The sequence below is a fragment of the Nomia melanderi genome, chromosome 12, assembly GCF_051020985.1.
Source record: "Nomia melanderi isolate GNS246 chromosome 12, iyNomMela1, whole genome shotgun sequence".
Lineage (NCBI taxonomy): Eukaryota > Metazoa > Arthropoda > Insecta > Hymenoptera > Halictidae > Nomia > Nomia melanderi.
In genome coordinates this window covers 13,341,758-13,360,673 of record NC_135010.1, presented here as the reverse complement: position 1 = coordinate 13,360,673, position 18,916 = coordinate 13,341,758, and the positions used below count along the sequence as shown (strand labels likewise).

The window sequence follows — 18,916 nt, the reverse complement described above, 5'->3', positions numbered from 1 at the left end:
CGCAGGCCCGGAACGAAAGAGGAGCCACGACGCTCGTAATTTACGATTCATCGTTCCGTTTCGATGGCTGTAGCTGTCCGCCCCCGACGCGGACGCCGTTTACGACCGCTTTTTATTCGAAGAGTCTTCCTCTCGTCGGATGGCGATCAACCTCGATTTCAACCCTTTCAAGACGGACGCGATATTCGCTGTATTTAGCTTGCCCTGCCGAAGAATTCGAATACGATCGAGTATCCTTGGATACTCGATCATCGACGGGAACCATCTTCGAACTCGTTATTCGAAATTCCTGGGCAGGAAGATGACTCGAGAGAGGGGGTGCGCAGCGATCGTCGGTTCCCTCCGGCGCGGAGAAATCGAGCGAGCAGCCGCAACATTGGAAAATATTTTGGTATCCCCCACCCGCCTGAACAACCACCGTTGAAGAGGTTTCGCAACCGAGCCGAACTCTCCCCGTCTCACCCCCGCGGTTTCCCGGTCGAGGAGGATTCCTCGGGCGTTGTTCGTCGCCGAACAAAACCGCCGCACGGAGAGAATCCCCGACAATGGTCGACGGAAAGCGATCCTCGACACGGTGCATTGTGGAGAGGACCGGCCGGCTCCAGGGACAAATTTCACCCCTAAACGCGCAAATAAAGGATAAAGGCCGGCAAATTAGCCCAGTGAAAGCGGCATAAATCAAAATATTAGAAAACAGCCGCGCGGATAGCGGAGCTCGAGGCGGATGAAGGATTTATGGGGTCGGTCCAGTATATATGGCGTAAAACTCAGGGCGTTCCCAGTTTCGTCCCCTTTCTCTCCTTTCCACCCCCTCCGCCTCTCTCGCTCGCTCTTCTCCCCCCGCGTCCGTGCGTCTCTGTTCCCTCGAGCCCTGCTCGGATCACCGCGACTTTTGTTTAAAACATGATCTATCGTTTAAATACCCGAAGTGGACAATTTATGGGCCGCGTCCGATCCACGACGACGACGGCGGCGCGGGAAGAACGAATGCGCGGCAGACGAGCGGGGGCGAGATCTTCCTCCCCGTTCCACCTTTTTCCTTGGTTCCTCCTCGCGACGCAGCTCTAGGCGCAGGTGAATTCTCACGGCTTCGAACTTCCATCCTCTTTCACGCGTCCACGTCCCCCCGCTGAAACTTGACGCGTCTCTTTTACGCCGAGGGATACTCCTTTATCGTTTCGACACACTTTCTAAGATTCCCGCGTCCCGCTGCTCGGGTTCGCGTTCATTGTCTGATTCCGCTCGAAAATCTCCCCGGCGATGGTCCTCGATCCGCCGATCCGCCGGCCAGACAATATTAACCTGTTAACCGTGCGACTCTTCCCACCATGAAAATTCATACCTTGGCCGAAACTGATTTATAATATTCGGCGGCGAATTGTATCGCAATTAACGCGGCTGTCCCTGCCGCATGCATCAGGCCGCAATTAGAGTCGACAAAGTCTTCCCATAAGTAAACAAGCTCAGGGAAAACCGCCGGGGGATATTGAATTCTTAGACTACCGGTTATTAGCTTCCTCTTATTGAATCTGCCGCGCGTTTCGCGGCAAGATCGCGCTAATCGGTCGCGCCAACAAGCCGCGCGCGGTAGGTAAACCACCGGCAGCAGCCGGATACGCTCGAACGACGCGCGTCTCGGGCACGAATAATCGCCTTCCGTCTGTCGCTGGACAGCCGTCTCCGCCGCGCGGCAGATCACTCCGCCGGATAACGCTCGCGGACGGAGTAAACAATGGTTTTCGGTCGCGAAAGGTCGAACAACTGTGCCGATCGTCCGCGCGTTCAGCCGCTGTCCCGTCGAGGACCGGCGTGCTTTCGGACGATCGCGTCGATAGATCGGACGGATCGACGGAATCCTCCGTGACCGTGGCGGAGAGACGTGGAACAAAAGTCGAGGAAGATCGCGCCGAAGATTCGGCCGTCTCCGTCGCGGAAGCCACGTACCTCGCATAACTCTCGCCTCTCCGAGCTTCGCCCCTCCTCTCGACCGTCCCCCGATTCATTACAAAGTAAATTATATCACGAAAGAATCCGAAGAATCCACGATCTCCGATACAAAGATTTAATAACACACTCCAACCAATACAACCTCTTTCCCCCGATCTCGTTCCACGGAGACGCGTTCCGAGAAGATCGTTTCCCGCGCGGAATCTGCGCATCGGCGGATCGAGGTTGACGCGGATTTCCACGCGACAACAGGAAACAGAGGAGAATATTCCGTCGGAGGCGCGGGGATCGACGCCGGCCGCTTAATATCCTTCAGGAGCGGCGTTAAACGGCGGCATCCTTACGTAAAGGTGGCAACGCCGATATGCCGGCGCAGATAAGCCGGACACGCATGTCGATGCCTACGTAATATGCGAACAAAACGCCTGAATAATGGATGTATTTCGGGCGTTATCTATGTGGCGACCGTAGGATATATAACGCGATAAGGACTTCGGACGGGAATCGGACAGCGACTCGATATCCCTCGCGCGACTCGCCGCTTCAGATAAGACGGCGTGCGTCGATGGACGGGCGGGGGTGGGGGGCGCGGGACAGGTGAGGGACCAAGGGGACGTCGAAAAGGAGTCGCGCACCGAGCGGCGGCTCTTCGTTAATGCATTTATGTATCTCCCGCGATCGAACCCCGTATCGTTGTCTGTTCTGCTTTTCTTTCCTCCCCGGGCCCTCCCGGTCCTCGCGTGCCCCCGGCGTCGAGCTCCTCGCCGACGGCTTTCCATCGCGGCCCGGAGAGGCTTGTCAACCGACGATCGTCACCGACGCGACGCGCCCGTCTCGCGTCTCCTCGCATTTCGTCCGTCCCCCGTCCCGACCCACCACCCGCGGCCGATCTATCCGCGATACCAGCGTGCCCCGTCCGCTCGAATATTCGACCGCGTCGCCGCGCGCCGCGCTCAATCTGCATTGCGTATCAACGCCGCGGTCACGACCCTCTGACATTCGCGATCGATCGACGCGTTCGACCGACGAGCGTCGATTCCGCTCGACGATCGCGCGTCGACTGCCGCGATTCTTCGCGATGGAAACCGAGAACTCGAGGAACGGGCCTCGACGGGATAAGGGTTAGTTACGTTGCTCACCGGATTCGTTGGATTCGTTGGGAGTGAGACGGTTGGGATAGCTGCTGGTTGTAAGGTAATCTCAGCGAAGCCCTGCGCTGTTTTCAATCGGTTATTAAGGGCACACGCTGAAACACGCGGTGATGCAGCGACGGGTTCGAGCGTTTTTCTTTCCTCGAGCGCAGCGTGTATCGAGAAACTTCGGAAGACCCAAAGCTATCGCTCGTAGCGATGTCTGCGAGTTCCAACGTCTTTCTACGCGAGTACATTGGAATAAAGTTTTTGATGATTAAATCATAATTTTTCTGGAAGATATGATACACGTAATTTAACTTTAACGGTTTACTTTAACAATTAGTAATACAATTGGGTATGATCTATGATATATTGGTAGCGACGGAGCTATAGTGGCGCGTCGTGCCTAAAAGGTTAAGGGAAAGCATCCCCGAGTCTCGGGGCGCAATAAACAGCGCTGAGGAGAGAGTCCTCCGGCTAAAGTGTTCTCGGGACATTCTACAGCTTTGAAACGAGTGACAATGCAGTAGAGTACTATTCTATTTAACGCCTACGAAATCCTGTCTCGATGATTAATAGTTTAGATTCGCTTCTGCCGCGACAGAGGCGAGCGCGTTAAAGTTTCACGCAGAAGCGAGAGGAAAGGCCGGTGGAAAACGCAAGGTGATCGAGCAAGATCTCCCGGATCTTACCGTTTCACCCTCTAACTGTTTCGCGTTCGTGACTGCAGCCGCTTTTCCCCCCTCCCCCGGCCTCCCCGGCCCGGTGAAGCTTCATTTTTCATGGGCAGCGGAAGGAAAGGTACGAGGAGGGAGAGAGATAAGGAAGGTGGCTGTGTTTTACCTGGACCCGGGCGCAACGAACGAGCGGAGGCGAATCCTGCGCGCGGACAGGTTGTCCGGTGACGCGAAGCTGGTCGCTTTCCGGTACCGGGAACTGGTGCGGAACGACCAGTCAGGATGTTTTCTTTTCTGCCAGCTCCTCTCCCGCCGTTCGGCCCGGCCGACGAAAATTATCTGATCGTTGCTCTCATCGCCGAAAGAACAAAACGCGACGCGCCCTATCAGCTCACGATCGCGATCCCGCTACATGATCTACGCGCCGCTCCCGTTATCTCGCGGCGATCGGGGGTTACTTACTCCCGCGTCCCGAGGAACGAGGCTGCAGACGGGAGAGCTCTCGTCCCTTCCGAGATCCGACGTGCAACCAGCAACCCCCGTGTCTTCGGGCCGCAACGAGGCGACGGTGACGCAGAAATGGTTAACCGAGGCGATCCGTTGTTCTACAACGACCGGTCTCGTTAATCGATCGAGGGAAAGCCACGAACCACCGGTCGGACTCGCTGTTTCCAATTTTTTCCTACGTTCTCCCTGCAACGTAACAGTTGTTGCTGCGTTCCGTTAGACGATCCGGAGATATACGTGACGATGCTCGACGACCGACTTCCACTTGCGCGGGGGTAGATCCTTTTGTCTGCTGTTACAAATTTTTGGGAACCGTTGTTTCGATCGACAGACGGATAATCGATGTATTCTGTGTTCAAACCTCGTGCTACATCTTTATTCCCGTAGGAGGGTCGTAGCTCCGTGGTTGAACCTAAGTGGAATACATGAACGATGATCCGAGAGGAACGCATCGTCACGCGGTGACGCTTCGAACCGTGCACCCTCCGAAAGAGAAACGATTGCGCAGGTGTGAGGTGTCGCGCCGAATATTGCACCTACCTTGTCGAAGGCGCCTTTGAAACAGAGATCACCATAGCGAATCGTTAAAGAAACGAACACGAGTGTTCCAGTTGTATAAACCACGACCGCAGAATATCAAAAGTTAGCCGGTTATCTTCGTAGCGTCGATATTCGACGAAAACTCGATGCTATCTTCGGAGCACGACGTTACCTGTTGGACGTTATCATCGGTTGACCCTGTTCCTCGATTTCGTCGAACGTAGTCCGGCTATCTGCGGCGCGAGTCAGCCGGGAGACAGACGAATAATTACCTCGATAATATAGTGCACTCCCCGAAAGTAATTACCGGTTACAGATGATTAACAAACAATCGTTCGGTCACGTGAAAACGAGCGGGGAACGATCGGGCCGAGCGGCGAGGGCCGGTGAAAATTTCGAAAAGGATCTATGGCTTTTCGAGAAGTCGGCTGGGTTCCACCTGCGGTCAAACGATATTTCACCGGCGCCACGAGACGCGGTCCCTTCGGGCTACTCGGCGAGAGTTCGGGGAAAGGGAAAAGGTGAGGAGCGCCGGGGATGCATGCGGCCGAGACTTCTTTCTCGTTAGCGTTCGATGCGCTAATTCGTTTAGTCGCCGGGCCGGCTCTCGGTATCGGCTCGAAAGCGTTTAATTTTATTGACTTTCGTTGATTCGTATTAAAAGCCGTTGGCCCGAGGCCCGGCGACACTAATCGTAAACGCGTACGCGTAACGACGGCTGCTACGCGAATGGCCGTTAATAAAACGTTCGGATCCATTAAGACGATCGATTCCGCGGTCGAACGAACGTCGAGGGGGTTCCGTCCGGCCCACGACGGGTCCGTCGAGGGGTCCGGCAAAAATTGAAAAAGCGCAATATATTTAACGCGGTAAACCGTGAAACGACCGGGAGGAGCACCGTGCCGGGAGTTTCCTCGATTCTGCGGGAATAGAGTTGCAGCCCGCACGGAGGAACAAGGGCGGAGAAGGCTGGCGAACGAGCCGGAGGAGGAAGAGCAGGAGGAGGTGGAGGAGGATTTCGTGGGGCAAGAGAAAAGAAAGAGGGAAGGGAAAAAAAGGAGGAAAAAGGGGGAGAGGAGCTGGCCATGAGAGGAGACCCAAGAGACTCAGGTAGATGCTAATGGGAGCCCATTGTTTTTTCTCCCGTGTTTCCCTGTGACTGCATTGTTCTTTGCAACGGGGCCCCGGGCTTCGTTCATCAGTTAACATTGTCCGCGCATTAGATCGGCCTTGTTCCAAATTCGAGCCGCGGTCGCGCGCGACCTCCTATCTCCGAGGTATGCGACGCTTTTGCGACTTCGGCGCGGGATCGTCGTCGTCGTGGACGGGACAGGGAAGAAAGGGGAGCAGCGGTGGGAGGAAAGCGAAGGTGAAAAGGGAGAAAGGAGACAAAGGTGGACGGGAAGCTGCCGGAGATCGGGTGTAAACGAGCCTCCTCCTAGGCGCGCGGGGAGCCGCAGCCGTGGACGACGAGCACACGCTAGCAGCGATAGCTTCCTTGTTTAGCCTCCCTTTACCTCTGTTCGGTCGACCGGACAATCGAGCCCAGCGCAAAACAAACAAGGGACCGGATCCTTTTCACCAAAAACCGAGAGGATCCCGCGTGAAATATTCGAACGCGGGCAAACACTTTCGACGCCAGCTAATTCCCGGGGAATTGTCTTCTAGGGGATCCTCTTCGCGAGAGGAGGGATCGCGCGTACTGTTTGCTTTGCGCTTTCGGTCGCGTCAGCGTCTTCGTTCGCTGCCTCCGAAGACACTCGCTGCGCGAAGAGCAACGGTGGAAAATTTCGCTCCGAGGTCGCCGGAGCACTCGCGCGCGTTCGAAGACGGGCCACGGATGATTCGCGGGGCAGAGATTGATGCGCTGCGGCTAGAGCAGGCCCAGATGAAACTGCCAAAGAAGACGAAGTGGGCTCGAGGGCCACGGACCCGGCCGCGAGGGGTTGTCTTCCGCCCGGGCAACGTGAACGTACCCTCGACGGACCGACAGGAGGAGGCGCAGATATCTCCGGCGTAATTTATCACCGGAGCTAGAGAGACGGGGAACCGGCTAGAAAAGTTGCCGGGCACGGGGCCCGGCACCGGCCGGGAACGCGAAACCGACAGGAGAAAGAGAGCAGTCGCGCGGAGGATCGGGCGAACTCGGTCTCGCTTGAGCCCGGCCCTCATTACCACGCCCCTAGACTTCCTAGTCATTATCTGGTGGTTCCAATAGCGAGATCGAATTTCATCACGAATTCCGGGACGGACATTCCACCGTGATAATCGGTCTACTTTGCGATCTACTTTATTCCTGCACTGGAATCCTGTATCCGCTGGTAGCGAGATTCCTGCCGGGGAACCACCTCTCTTCGGCTACCTGCCTTCTCGCAGCCTTCACCTGAATTTTTCCTCGCGTTTCCAGCGGACGAAAACCGCGTTGCCGGTCGCACGAGGGGAGACCGTCGGAGGCGCAGCGCGCGGGAGGGGCAATGTAAACCCGAGGGCTCCGCTCTCGGGGGCTGGATGTAAATAATTAAAGAGGTCCGGCGAAAACAAATATATCGTTTCGCGCAGTGTGATAGATGATGTTGCTTATTCACCGTCCTGGATGAAGAGAAAGGAGTGGTAGACGACCAGGAGGAGGTGGAGGAGGAGGAGGAGGAGGGGGCGGAGGAGGAAGAGGAAGATCGCAAGCGCACGGAGAGCGAGCGAAGACGAGAGAAAGAGGAGGTTCGGACCTCGGTAGGCTTTTAGGACGTTTGGCGGACCGAGAGAGGGTTCAAGGGCGTGCTGGACGTTTCGAGGGAAGGATGGCGAGGCAATTAGGAGGCTCAGCAGGGTGCCAAAATCGTTGCCCTCTTCCTCGTCCCTCCTTCTGCGTCGGGCCTCCTCCTACGCCCCTGACTTCGCCCCGAACCTCTCCCTCCCTCGGCCTCCTAATCCCTCTTCTCTCCGTGCTCTCTATTTTTTTCCCATTCGAATCGATCTACGGGCCTTCTTCCTCCTTTCAACCGAATCAGGAAGGACAAGCATTCCTGACCCACCCTTCGATCGTGTAACTAACCCGAAACGCCCTTCTCCGTCCACACCCTCGCATTAATTCAAACATTCGTGCCCGCGACGGAACAGCGGACGTTAATGTCGGGGTCGGTGTGTTCCTTTGCCCCTAACAGCGTGGTGATTGTTTCGAAAAATCACGGCAATGAAAGCGGAAGGCGTGTCTCTCGTTGAATATTCGACTTCGACGATCGGTATTTATGTATTCCTCGAATCGCCGCGTAGAGTTTCATTTACACTTAGACTCTCGCCGAGATGCGACAGCGTTTAAGTGACAGGGAGACGACTGTGGCTAGCCGGGGGGTAGCAAGGTGTCTAGGGATCGAGAACATGGTAATATTTAAGGGGTGCAAAGTGGCGCGAACACGGTCAAGGGGTGGAAACTGACCGAAACGATTCTGATCCAGAAATCGATGGTGGCACACCCGGCGGGCTTTGCCGGAAACTACAGAAGCTGTCAGTAAGGTAGATCGTCTGGTCGAACTGTCGTTGGTACGATTGTCATCCGTACTACCAACCTCTGTCACTAAAGTTGCCTATCTTACCAACCACAGGGAACCTTAATCGTCAATAAAGTCATTTCTCGAGTGTATCATACGAATATATACTTTAATTAAATTTACCTTCGGAATAGAAATTAGGAATCATCGCACTCTGTTCTTAAAAAATCGATAGAAGGATCGTCGCGTACCGGCCCCTTCTAAATGTTACATCAATACAAAGAGCACCCGTTCTGTTTGCGTTCCCTTGGCTACCCCGCCGGAAGTCATTCTACAAATCTAACCCGGAGTTCTGGGTGGTAACGTAAACTCTTCCGAGAGGAACTCTCGAGAATCCTATTGAAAATCGAGTCGCGATCCTCTCGTTTGAAATCAGAGGCGCGAGAATTCGAGGGAGACGCCATGGCTACGAGAACCTCCGAGATCTGCAGGATGTGCAACCGCGGATTGCAACCGTACAACGTCCCGACCGCAGAATCGGAGAAAAGGCAGACGTACGCTTTCGTCCGAAGCCCGAGAGCGATCTTGCATATTCAGAAGAAATACAGAAACCCATCCACGTAAGTACACCATCAAAATAACTGAAACTCGCCGGATTAACCCTTTGCACTCGAAAAATTTGTCGCTAGGAGTATTCAATTTATTCTTTTGAGACATAGGTGACATTCTTTCAACCCCTTGGCCTACAATGAGTAGTCGTGAAGATTTTCATGATTCAACAAATATATATAGTACTCGGTTCATTCGAATTCGAAGTAAATATTATTCCTCTATAATCAACTGTTATACTTAAAAGGAAATGTAGGTATAGCATATGATTAGAATTTTTCTGTTTTTCCAATAAATTGTTAATGACAGAGTAGCCGTATCGGTGAAAGTTGAGAAAGAAATCGTGGGCCAAGGGGTTAAACTAACTTAACGAGGGATCTACTCACAAAATAAGGGGAACAATGGTACAGACAGATTACTCGAGACTTAACGTTAAATACGAAATTTTACAATTTCGATGCACCAATCGAGTGATGACCGAGAGGTACTTTCGGAGTGCAAAGGGTTAATAGGGGCTATAATTTCCAAGAGACCGCTGGCAACTGATGGGCGAGCGTCGTAGGAGTTCTGTGTCACAAGTTTCTTTATCGCACAGTAAACCAGCTCGATTCATGGCACCGATATCGTGACACGAAATCCATAATAACTCCAGAAGCAATAGCACGACCCTGTGTTAAACGTTATCGCCGCAGGAAGTCGTAGTCCTTGGCGAACTCTGGATTACCGTTACTCGGAAACTTCGATTCGTGCATAAAATTGTCCACCTCGGTCGCTATAAATTACTCGGTATCCTTTAAACCTATGAATCAAATTCTGTAAAATGTTTCACGCCTCGCTTAAACCATTTTTCGACCTTTACAACACGGTTTATTAGTATTAACCCTTAGCAATCCAGATGGTAGTGTAATTTACCAACAACTGTAACTAATTTCCATGGTATCTCTAGTGAAAATGAAAAATGCTATAACATTCCTTCGATCTTCTATTTCCCTTCTTAGTAGAAAATTTGGATGCGTGGAAAATCGAATAATTTTAGGGTAGTTTCTTTGACTCGTTAAAATATTTGATATTATAACTGGTGCAATATCGGAGCCTACAGAGTTCAAAGGGTTAATTGAGATCCAAATGAATCTTCTCAAGTCGCACGTTCAAATCACCGAGTATCGATTAAATATGGAATTATAAAACTCCACAGAAGGGAAACGTTTAGGTGTATCGTCTGAGGTTGAAGAAAACTCTATTCTATAGAAAGAACGGATGTAACGGTGTCTCTAAGGCTGCTCGCTCATCAATTATTTCGCGTTCTAATTCGGACTAATCTGAAAAACTATACGCGAGCGGCAAGGTGTGATCCACCCGTGACGGTATAAGCGACGGTCGCATGTCGATTACTTCGTAGATGCCCGGCAGAAGGGAACGACCGCGCGTTTGATTTTATCGCGCGCTCGCCGCAACCGCGGACACGTTACGATCGCCACGGCAGATACAACCGCCGAGACCGCGCGATCGCGATTTCATTATCGCGCGGACTGTCTCGGAAGAAATGCCGTCCAAAGGAAAAGTTCACTGACTTCTCCCCCGTTGCACCCTTAACCGAGCGTAAAACTAATCCAAAATTCAGGTCGAAAACCGTATTACTTCTCATTGCTCGGTGCACACGTGCACGCCACGGTTCGTGGTTTTCCATTGTGCGTGTCGCGTGTCTCGCCAAGGACAGCCGCAGTACGCTGACCAACTTAGAAAAGAAGTTGGAAACAATTGACCAACGCGGCGATCAACGACGAAACTCTCGATTGAAATATCGAAATAATCGCGACTACCTGGGAACAGGGGGATCAATCTTAGTAACCTTCATACCTCGACATCGAGGAACGTGTTCGCATTATCGGAATCAAAGACGGGGTGGCAAGTTATTAATCAACGAATGGGCGTGATCGAGCACGCGATTAAGGGTCCCGCAACAAATTAGCATGTATCGGTCGGAGGATCTCGCCTAAAAATCCATTCGGATCGCGCGTAAGTTCCGCACAGTCGGGATTGAAAAGTTCCCGTTACAGTCGCCGTGACGCGATTAAAAGCGGAGCTATTAGTCTTCGCGCGAGGCGTCACGGGGAACGGTCGGCGTGTAACGTGCTTCACCTTGAACAGGTTCACGGCAAGGGGGTGAGCGGCGAAGTTCGGCCGGCGTCGGTTGCGGGGAACGTGGACGGACGTACGTGGTCATAGTTACCACCGATTTCGAGCCCCCTCGGCATCACTTAGGCATGCGCAAAGTTGACGATGGTCAGCGTTATTGAGTGGCCGCTCGCGCGGTAAAAATATATACCTCGCGCTCCCTGTCTGCGGTCTATGTCGGTCGATTCTAAGGACATTGTCCAGTCTCTGAACTCGGCCGCGGTGTTGCGAGCCGGTTAGTAAGGCCGTGAACACCGCGCTGACACCCTCGCCGTCCGCTTTCCGCGCTCGGCAACGTGCGACTCGAAACGGTCCACCTTCCGGTGAAACGCGGAGATTCCCTGAGTCGATCGCCTGTCAGAAACGTTAAACCTTTGCAGATGAGTCGAGATCCAACGTTACCCACGCGTCGGGAACAAGTGAACTTATTATAGATTTATCAGAGGTTTAGCGTTACCCAGAGATCACCGGTAAGATCGTGCTCCGACCGCTCGTCTGACCATGAACCGACCGTCCCCACTTCGAAGAGCTTAGACTTCCGAAGTTCCTCTCGATTTCTTCCGTGAGGAACTTCATCGAGGAGGATGTCGCGTCGCCAATGACAGGATGCACGTAGGAACCAGTTGCGAACGGTTCTGAGACGAAGCGCGGGATGCCGGCGGAAATTTCAACGCTGGCGCCGATCGTAAACGGGGATCCTTTCGGCCGCGAGCGAAAGGATCCTCCGGCGTTCACGATCCTGCAGAAAGACGGGCTGGACAGCAACCTGCCGTTGCTCCACGTGAACGGCGACATGAACGGCTCGGACGCCGCGCGGTTCGAGCACTGCGACCACAGTCTGTTCGAGCGGAAACGGCTGAGCAGATCGAACGACCACTTGGTCCAGGCGAGCTTGCAGTCGGGCCAGGCGAACCCGCTGCAGAAGAAGTCGCGGAGCAGGAGCCAGGACAGCGTGCGCTCCTCGGAGAAGGTGCCGGCCATCAAGCCGAGCATCACGCTGTCGACGGAGGACTTCAACGAGGTGCTGAACGCGAAGCTGAAGAGGATCCAGGACCAGGAGCGCGAGGAGCAACGCAGGAGCGCGAGGAGGAGCCAGTCGTTCCGCAAGAAGCCGTTCATCACGACGGTGAAGACGGGCGAGTTTCTGATGCCGCCGCCGGAAGTCGCGGCTCTCCTCGGCATCGGGCCCGGCGAGCCCGAGGAGCCGGAGGCTTGTCCTCTTCGCTCGAGGTTTAAATCTCTGGTGTCGCTGGCCAGGAAGCCGGAAGTACGTCACAGCAGCCACAACGCCAGGTGTCCGGCTGCCCTCAAGGCCACCGTCGATTTCACTCTCGGCATGATGAACGCGTCGACCATGGCTGCGGCGACCTTGGAGGAGCGCGCGAGGATCGCGAAGAGGAGCGACGCGATGTAAGTTCGATCGTATTTCGATCGTATCGCCTGTAGGACGTTTTATTCCTTCAGTCGTTCGAAGGGAGGAAAGGTATTACCGTCGAGCGAAATGTATGCTCGAGGGAGATGTAGCTGGAGGAAGGGAGAGGGTGGAAGTTTTAAAAGTAGAATGGACCTTTTACTGTTCGTTGAAATCATGATGGAGGCACTGGTTCACCGGGTATCGATTACGATGCAAAAATCTCGGTAATCGCGTGTCGCGTGTTTATAGTTCGCTTGTCCGCTGATCGCTTATCGTAAGTTCTCGCCGCTCGCCCAACGGTTATATCCGTAAATCGTGTACTTTGTTGCTAACTGTGCCCCACGGAGGTTGCCGAGCGATATCGTTATTTTCTGAATTTTCAGCGATCAACCGGTTCCTCTGGGGAACATCATGTTCGATCGACGGGTCGTTCGGGGGAGCACGTTCGCCGCTGCTCCGACGCTCGTAAGTAATTAACCTGTTTACCGGTTAATTCTCCCGATCTCCGTGTTTATGCTACTGTAATAAAAAGCGGACGGAAACGACGCTGTTTCATTGGTCCCTTTGAGAAATGCGATTGACGCCTGCGATACGCGTCCAGTGTTTCGATGAAGCTGACTTGTACCTGTAGATATTTACCCTCTTGGCTACTGTCGGCACCTAAATGCTCTTTAACACGTTGAACGCCACACGATTTCATAGAGCAAAATACACAAAATGGAGGAAATACAATATTAAATCATTTGACTGGATTGGATCATCATTGCACGTTCATCAAACTGAATGTCACCGCAATGTGTAGCATTGTTTATAATATAGAAATGTTTGCGAATAATCACCGTTTAATTGAGTGAATTATAGTAACTCAATTTGCTTGGGGGTCACCGGTGACCCCATAGCATTCAACGTGTTAAACATTTCGTTTCGTGCACTGTTAAATGTACCATAAAATGTTATTGACAAACGAAGCCCCTTTAGATCCGATACAAGTGAATTCTGATTCAACAATTACATCTTTCGTTAGTCATATATTATATAAATCTACTATATAAATCTGATTATTTTAGATCGATCTAATGTAGTTCAGTGTTTTCATGGTTCCACACTTTCCTATAAACACGCGTTGACATTCAGTAGCCAAAGGGTTAGGAGAAATAAGTTAACCCTCTATAGGCCGAATTTTTGTTCACGATTATAACAAAATCTACACAGTAAAAAATCAATAAATATGCACATATGAATGCGAATAAACAATGTATTCAATAGTTTCCATAATTTCATCGAACGAATATATTTCGTAACTTAAGTTACAATGACGTTAAACTTTCACACCTGAGCATATAAAAGTTTAAGTTAACTGATTATTTAATTTTCTTCACCACTTCGAGTGCAAAATGAAATAAATCAAGACGCCAATATACTGATATGTGACTTCAAAGTTACATGAGCCTATAGAAGGTTAACTCAGCATCCTCGATCAGATCATTTCAATCATTTCAATCAACGATTCCCTGATAACGTAGCGAAGCTCAACGTCCTCACGGTAGATAGAAATTTCTTACGGGGAACTTTCGCCGCGCGTGTCTCGTTCCCGGTGAAATATTTGCGTACTCGTCGCAGATCGATGGGGAGCAATCGATAGCGGCGAGGCAGGCGGAAGCGAGGAGGAGACATTTGGCGAGGAAACGTGCCCAGGCGCAGGCCACGAAAGCTCTGATTTTGAGAGCAGGGTCACCGCCGCCGGTCCCCGGCCGGAAACACGAGCCAGTGCAAACAGAAGTCTTTCTGGAAGAGGTAACGATCGTCCGCCCCCACCCCCTACGATTCGTTTTAATTACACTTTAATCACGCCGAGCAGTTGTTCGACAAACCGGACGAGTTCGACGCAGCGACGCAGACCGAGTATTTCCTGGACAGGCCGCCGACTCCGCAATATTGCCCGCCGAAAGTTGGCCAGGACGCCAGCACGCAAATCGAGCCCGGTGACGTGAGTCATTACAATAAATAATATATTTAACGGTGGCCCCTTGATGCACCGCCTCTCCTAAATATTTTATGCGCTCGCCGACGTTTAACATAGGAGAACCGAGAGAAACGCTAGAATTGAAACGAAACGCGGTCTATAGAAGTAGAAGCGTCGAACACGGGAACGAAGTAGCGTGGACGATTGTAGCTATAAGGTCGTCTATAGTTGGAAAACTGGTTGACGAAGACGCGTTGTTTACAGCTGTTCGACTTCGACTTCGAAGTGCAGCCGATTTTGGAGAAGCTCGTCGGGAAGACGATGGAGGAGGCTCTGATAGAGGTCCTCGAGGAGGAGGAGATCGCCGCGCTGAAGGAGCAACAGAGGAAGTTCATGGAACTCCGCGCCGCGGAGAAGGCTGAGGAGAAGAGACTCGAGGAGCAGGAGAGGAGAATAAGGGAGGAAAAAGTAAGATAGGATTCCAATTCATTAATTTCCATTGTAATAATAGTGTCTAATCAATAATAAATAGTTATGAATGAATAGTTCAATAGAAACTATTATTATAATTTCCAGTATAATAATAGTTTCTAATTTCCAGTATAATAATAGTTTCTAATTTCCAGTATAATAATAGCTTCTAATTTCCAGTATAATAATAGTTTCTAATCAATAATAAATGAATAATAAATAGTTACGAATAAATAGTTCAATAGAAACTATCATTATAATATCCATTATAGTAATAGTTTCTAATCAATAATAAATAGTTACGAATGAATAGTTCAATAGAAACTATTAATACAATTTCCATTGCAGGATCAGAGACTGAAGCAACACGAGACAGCGATGAGATACGAAAGAGAGAATGAGGAACGCGTCGCGGCGGCTACGCTTCTGACCGGATACATCGCGGAACTACTTCCGGCGGTCCTCGAAGGGCTGAAGATGTCCGGATTCCTGCTGGACGAGATCAAGGCCGGTTCGTGAACTCGCAAGAACACACTGCTACTTTTTGTGCATTAGTTAATCAGAAAGGTTTATTAATTTTTCTTTATTTACATCCTCTAACCAGTGTCGGTATCGGTGCACGCCTGTTTATATCGTTCGTACTACCTTTCCTCGGTAGCTCCGCGAGAGTCTGACCGTGTCTCTTTGCGCAGATATGGAGGAGGGTTTCGTGCCGTGGCTGATGAGCGAAGTGAAGAAGGAAATGGGCAACATGATCGAGAGCAGGGAGCTGCTTATGGGTAAATACCTCCCGTGCAACTTAGTCGTAGCTTAAGGGATGCGAGAATCTCGATTTGTATCACGGCCGTATTGACTCCGGATTTATGGTGGTATCGGTAACACCGAAAGCCCGGCCGTCTTTGTGCCCCGTCGTCGCTAATAACAGCCTTGTCCACGCTGGCTTTACTTGCTATTGTACAAGCAGCGATCCCACGCCGTTCATTATGGCCCCTCGAAACCAAAGAAAGTTTCTATCGGCAAACGGACGGTCGTAAACCTCAGGTACGATCATTGACCACGGCCTGGTGCCACTATGTCGCGACATGCCGAATCCTCGCTGTCCTCCTCGGACACCTCCGACGTCGTAAATAATATTAATTCGAACATAGAGGCGCACTAAGCCCTGCACCTCGATCCGCGTCTCTCGTCGATTATCATTTCATAGAAACCTTAAGCGTATATTTGGTGGGATTATTCACCTGTACGTCGGATAAAGAGAACTTGTACCTTTCACCGCAAAACAACGAAATCACCCTTTATTTCGTTTAACTATGTATGAAGTAGTCACTTTAACCCCTTGACCTAGAATGTATACGTTATACGCCATTTTGGCTACCCATCCGGTAGTTCCAAGGTTAACGAAGAAAACTCAAGGGAGAATCTTCAAGATGGCCACGTATGTTTCAGAGATCATCAAGGAGATCCTGGAGAACCGGGCTGAGACGTACAAGAAGCTGGGCGAGGAGTACGACGCCGAGAGGAGAAAGAAGCCGTCGCTGGAGAACATAGAAGATGGCGGGCGAGACCCGAATTTCGTCAACTACCAGCCAGCGGTTTTCGAGAACGCCGACGTTATCTAGCGAGACGTAGGTGTACAGCGGCGGGGAACCTGTTTATTTATATAGCCGATCGTCGAGGCGTTTCCGTTTTTTTTTTCTCGTCGCTCACGGCGCGCACGCGTGCGACCGTTTGCCGACCGCTTTAACGCTGCTTGATCTTCGACGGAGAAACGAGCATATCATCGTTAGCTTTCGGATTTAGGGACACCTTACCAGCACAGGAGCAATCCCCGTCCCCGGTGGCTTCTACATTAAGCAGTGTACACAGCTGCGAGACAAATCCATCTACTCGGGGCTGCGGCCCGTGACAGGTCACCGCCGCGCTACCGATCCCCTCGGCAAACACTAACCACCACCGCCCGAAATCGGAAATTAATTATTGATCTACCATTGTCCGGATTATTCTGGAATTCAACCTCTTGCTCTGGAAAGACGCGCGACGACGTTTTTGTTCGAGAATTACCGATAATCGCTTATACGCGTCGATGGTTTTAGATTGGTTTCGGATATATAATTCTGTGTGATATTGTTGATAATATTATCGGTGTACACGTCCGTGAAATAGGTGGAAATAGGTGAAAAGACAAGACTCCATGTCGGGATTAACCTCTTAGGCACGACTGAATTTTGGAATGAAGTTTCTGATAATTAAATTATAATTTTTCTGAAAGATATGATACACGTAATTTAACTTTAACAGTTTACTTTAATAGTTAGTGATACAATCGGGTATGATCTATGATATATTGGTAGTGACGGAGCCACTATAGTGGCGCGTCGTGCCTAAGAGGTTAATTTCTAATGCAAGAGGTTACGCTCGCTCCTCCCCTATCGGCGAATAATCGATGATGGAACTGCCGAGGAAACGAGACGACTTGAAATAATTATAAGATCGTGTTTTACTGAAATAAATAAATTTATTCATTGATAAGACACATGTTCCACGGAAGATTGAGAATTAATGTTGCTTCTGAAATGATTATGCGACATATTCAGTTATGAAAAGAAATATCAGAAAATCGGCTTCTGAGCGAATGAATTTTAGAATAGAAATTCTGGGATGAGTTTTATTCGCTTGGTAGTTTAACACTAGGTTTACGGGCATTGATTGTCCACTTCATTCTATTATTCCTAAAAGAATTGATGCTCGTTTATTTAGATTGTAAAAACTGGAGATTCGATAGTAGATAGTTGGGGTACATGTCAGTGTGATCAATCAAAATCGGCGTAAACATTTACAAAATATTTCTAAAATCCAATATGCGTCAATTTGACGCGTTCCGTAAACCTAGTGTTAATCGGTGAATCCGAAGATTTCTTCTTAATTCGTAATTTCTATCAGCAGGTGCTCGCGCGGAGCAGAACGACCAAGCGAAGGTGAACCTTCGAAACGCGGAACCAGCCCGCGTCCCATTCACGCCGATCATAGTTTCACGTCAGCAATCCGAATAAATCAAGTATTTCGTATCCGCGTGTCTTCTTCTGTCATTCGCGAAATCCATTCGTCCGGTTTACCTTTCCCCACGAAGTTTAACCTTTCTTGTCGAACCAGCGGAGAACCAATCCCCTTGCGTCATCAATCGCCGGCGCTGTACAGGGCAGCGCAGCTGAAGAGACAATCGTCGAGTCGAAAATACGCGCGCGCGTCGCTAAAACGGTCGATCGTAATTCTCCCGCCCCCTCTCGCTGTCTGTCGTCACAAATGAAACGCAGCCGAGCCGAGGAGGAACAACAGAGGAGGAAGAATCTCGAGATTCAGATACAAATCCCGCGCCGAGGGTCGTAAAGTTTCTCCAGTGCGCGCGACGGATCGTCGAGCAATTAAGAAAAACCTGAGATCGCTTGCCGACGATAGGCAAAGAGGACGGAAAAAATAAAGAGGAATAGAAGCGAGACCGTCATCGCCGTAAGACGGTCCGGCGACGAGAAGTCTGGGGGATATAAAATCTGGCGCCATCGACACCTGCCCCCAGCGACTTGGCTTCGCATTTATTAAATTACTTTAGACCTGCGCGTACCTGTCCCACGGAAGGGTACAGGTGAAGTCGGTTAAGTACCTTTTATTATCGACGGCGCCGTCGCAGTCTGCTGCGCATAGATAATGCCGATTGCGATCCTCGATTCACGCTGAACGACGATTCCGAAGATCGTGGAACAGGTGTGCCTCCTTTGTCCGCGAATGAACAGTTAGCTCGTCGGAATTGGGCATCAACAAACGACACACGGTAGCAACGTTGACACTGAAGCTACCAGATAGATCGAAATTACCCGTTTCCGATTTCTTTCTTCGTATTCAAAAAGAACAGATGTTTCTCTGAGGAGTGATCGAAGAAATTGATTTAGCGATACGCAAACTGAATTATAAATCAATTAAAGTTTCGATAGCGTTAAGGAAAAAGG

At 50.8% G+C, this 18,916-nt stretch overlaps 1 protein-coding gene across 3 annotated transcripts; it reads left to right on the top strand.

The window, feature by feature from the left end:
* The first annotated feature begins 11,314 nt into the window (after positions 1–11,314).
* Rsph3 (Radial spoke head protein 3) lies at positions 11,315–18,003 on the top strand. Of its 3 annotated transcripts, none has more exons than XM_076372619.1 (9): positions 11,315–12,480; positions 12,868–12,949; positions 14,105–14,278; positions 14,343–14,471; positions 14,712–14,915; positions 15,267–15,429; positions 15,611–15,697; positions 16,365–16,543; positions 17,859–18,003. In XM_076372619.1, exons 1-8 carry the CDS (start codon positions 11,723–11,725, stop codon positions 16,535–16,537), a joined length of 1,770 nt encoding a protein of 589 aa, XP_076228734.1. In that variant the 5' UTR covers positions 11,315–11,722; the 3' UTR covers positions 16,538–16,543; positions 17,859–18,003. The 3 variants fall into 3 exon arrangements, with proteins under 3 accessions (XP_076228734.1, XP_031825948.2, XP_076228735.1); XM_031970088.2 differs by having other exon boundaries at positions 17,862–17,993; XM_076372620.1 differs by lacking the exons at positions 16,365–16,543; positions 17,859–18,003 and having other exon boundaries at positions 15,267–15,485.
* Positions 18,004–18,916: the final 913 nt, after the last annotated feature.

Bases quoted from the DNA above. Each gene is read 5' to 3' on its own strand.
- Rsph3 (XM_076372619.1), top strand. From the start codon at position 11,723: ATGCCGGCGGAAATTTCAACGCTGGCGCCGATCGTAAACGGGGATCCT. The intron at 12,950-14,104 runs GTAAGTAATTAA...TACTCGTCGCAG, and splicing joins TCGCCGCTGCTCCGACGCTC to ATCGATGGGGAGCAATCGAT. The intron at 15,698-16,364 runs GTAAATACCTCC...CGTATGTTTCAG, and splicing joins GAGCAGGGAGCTGCTTATGG to AGATCATCAAGGAGATCCTG.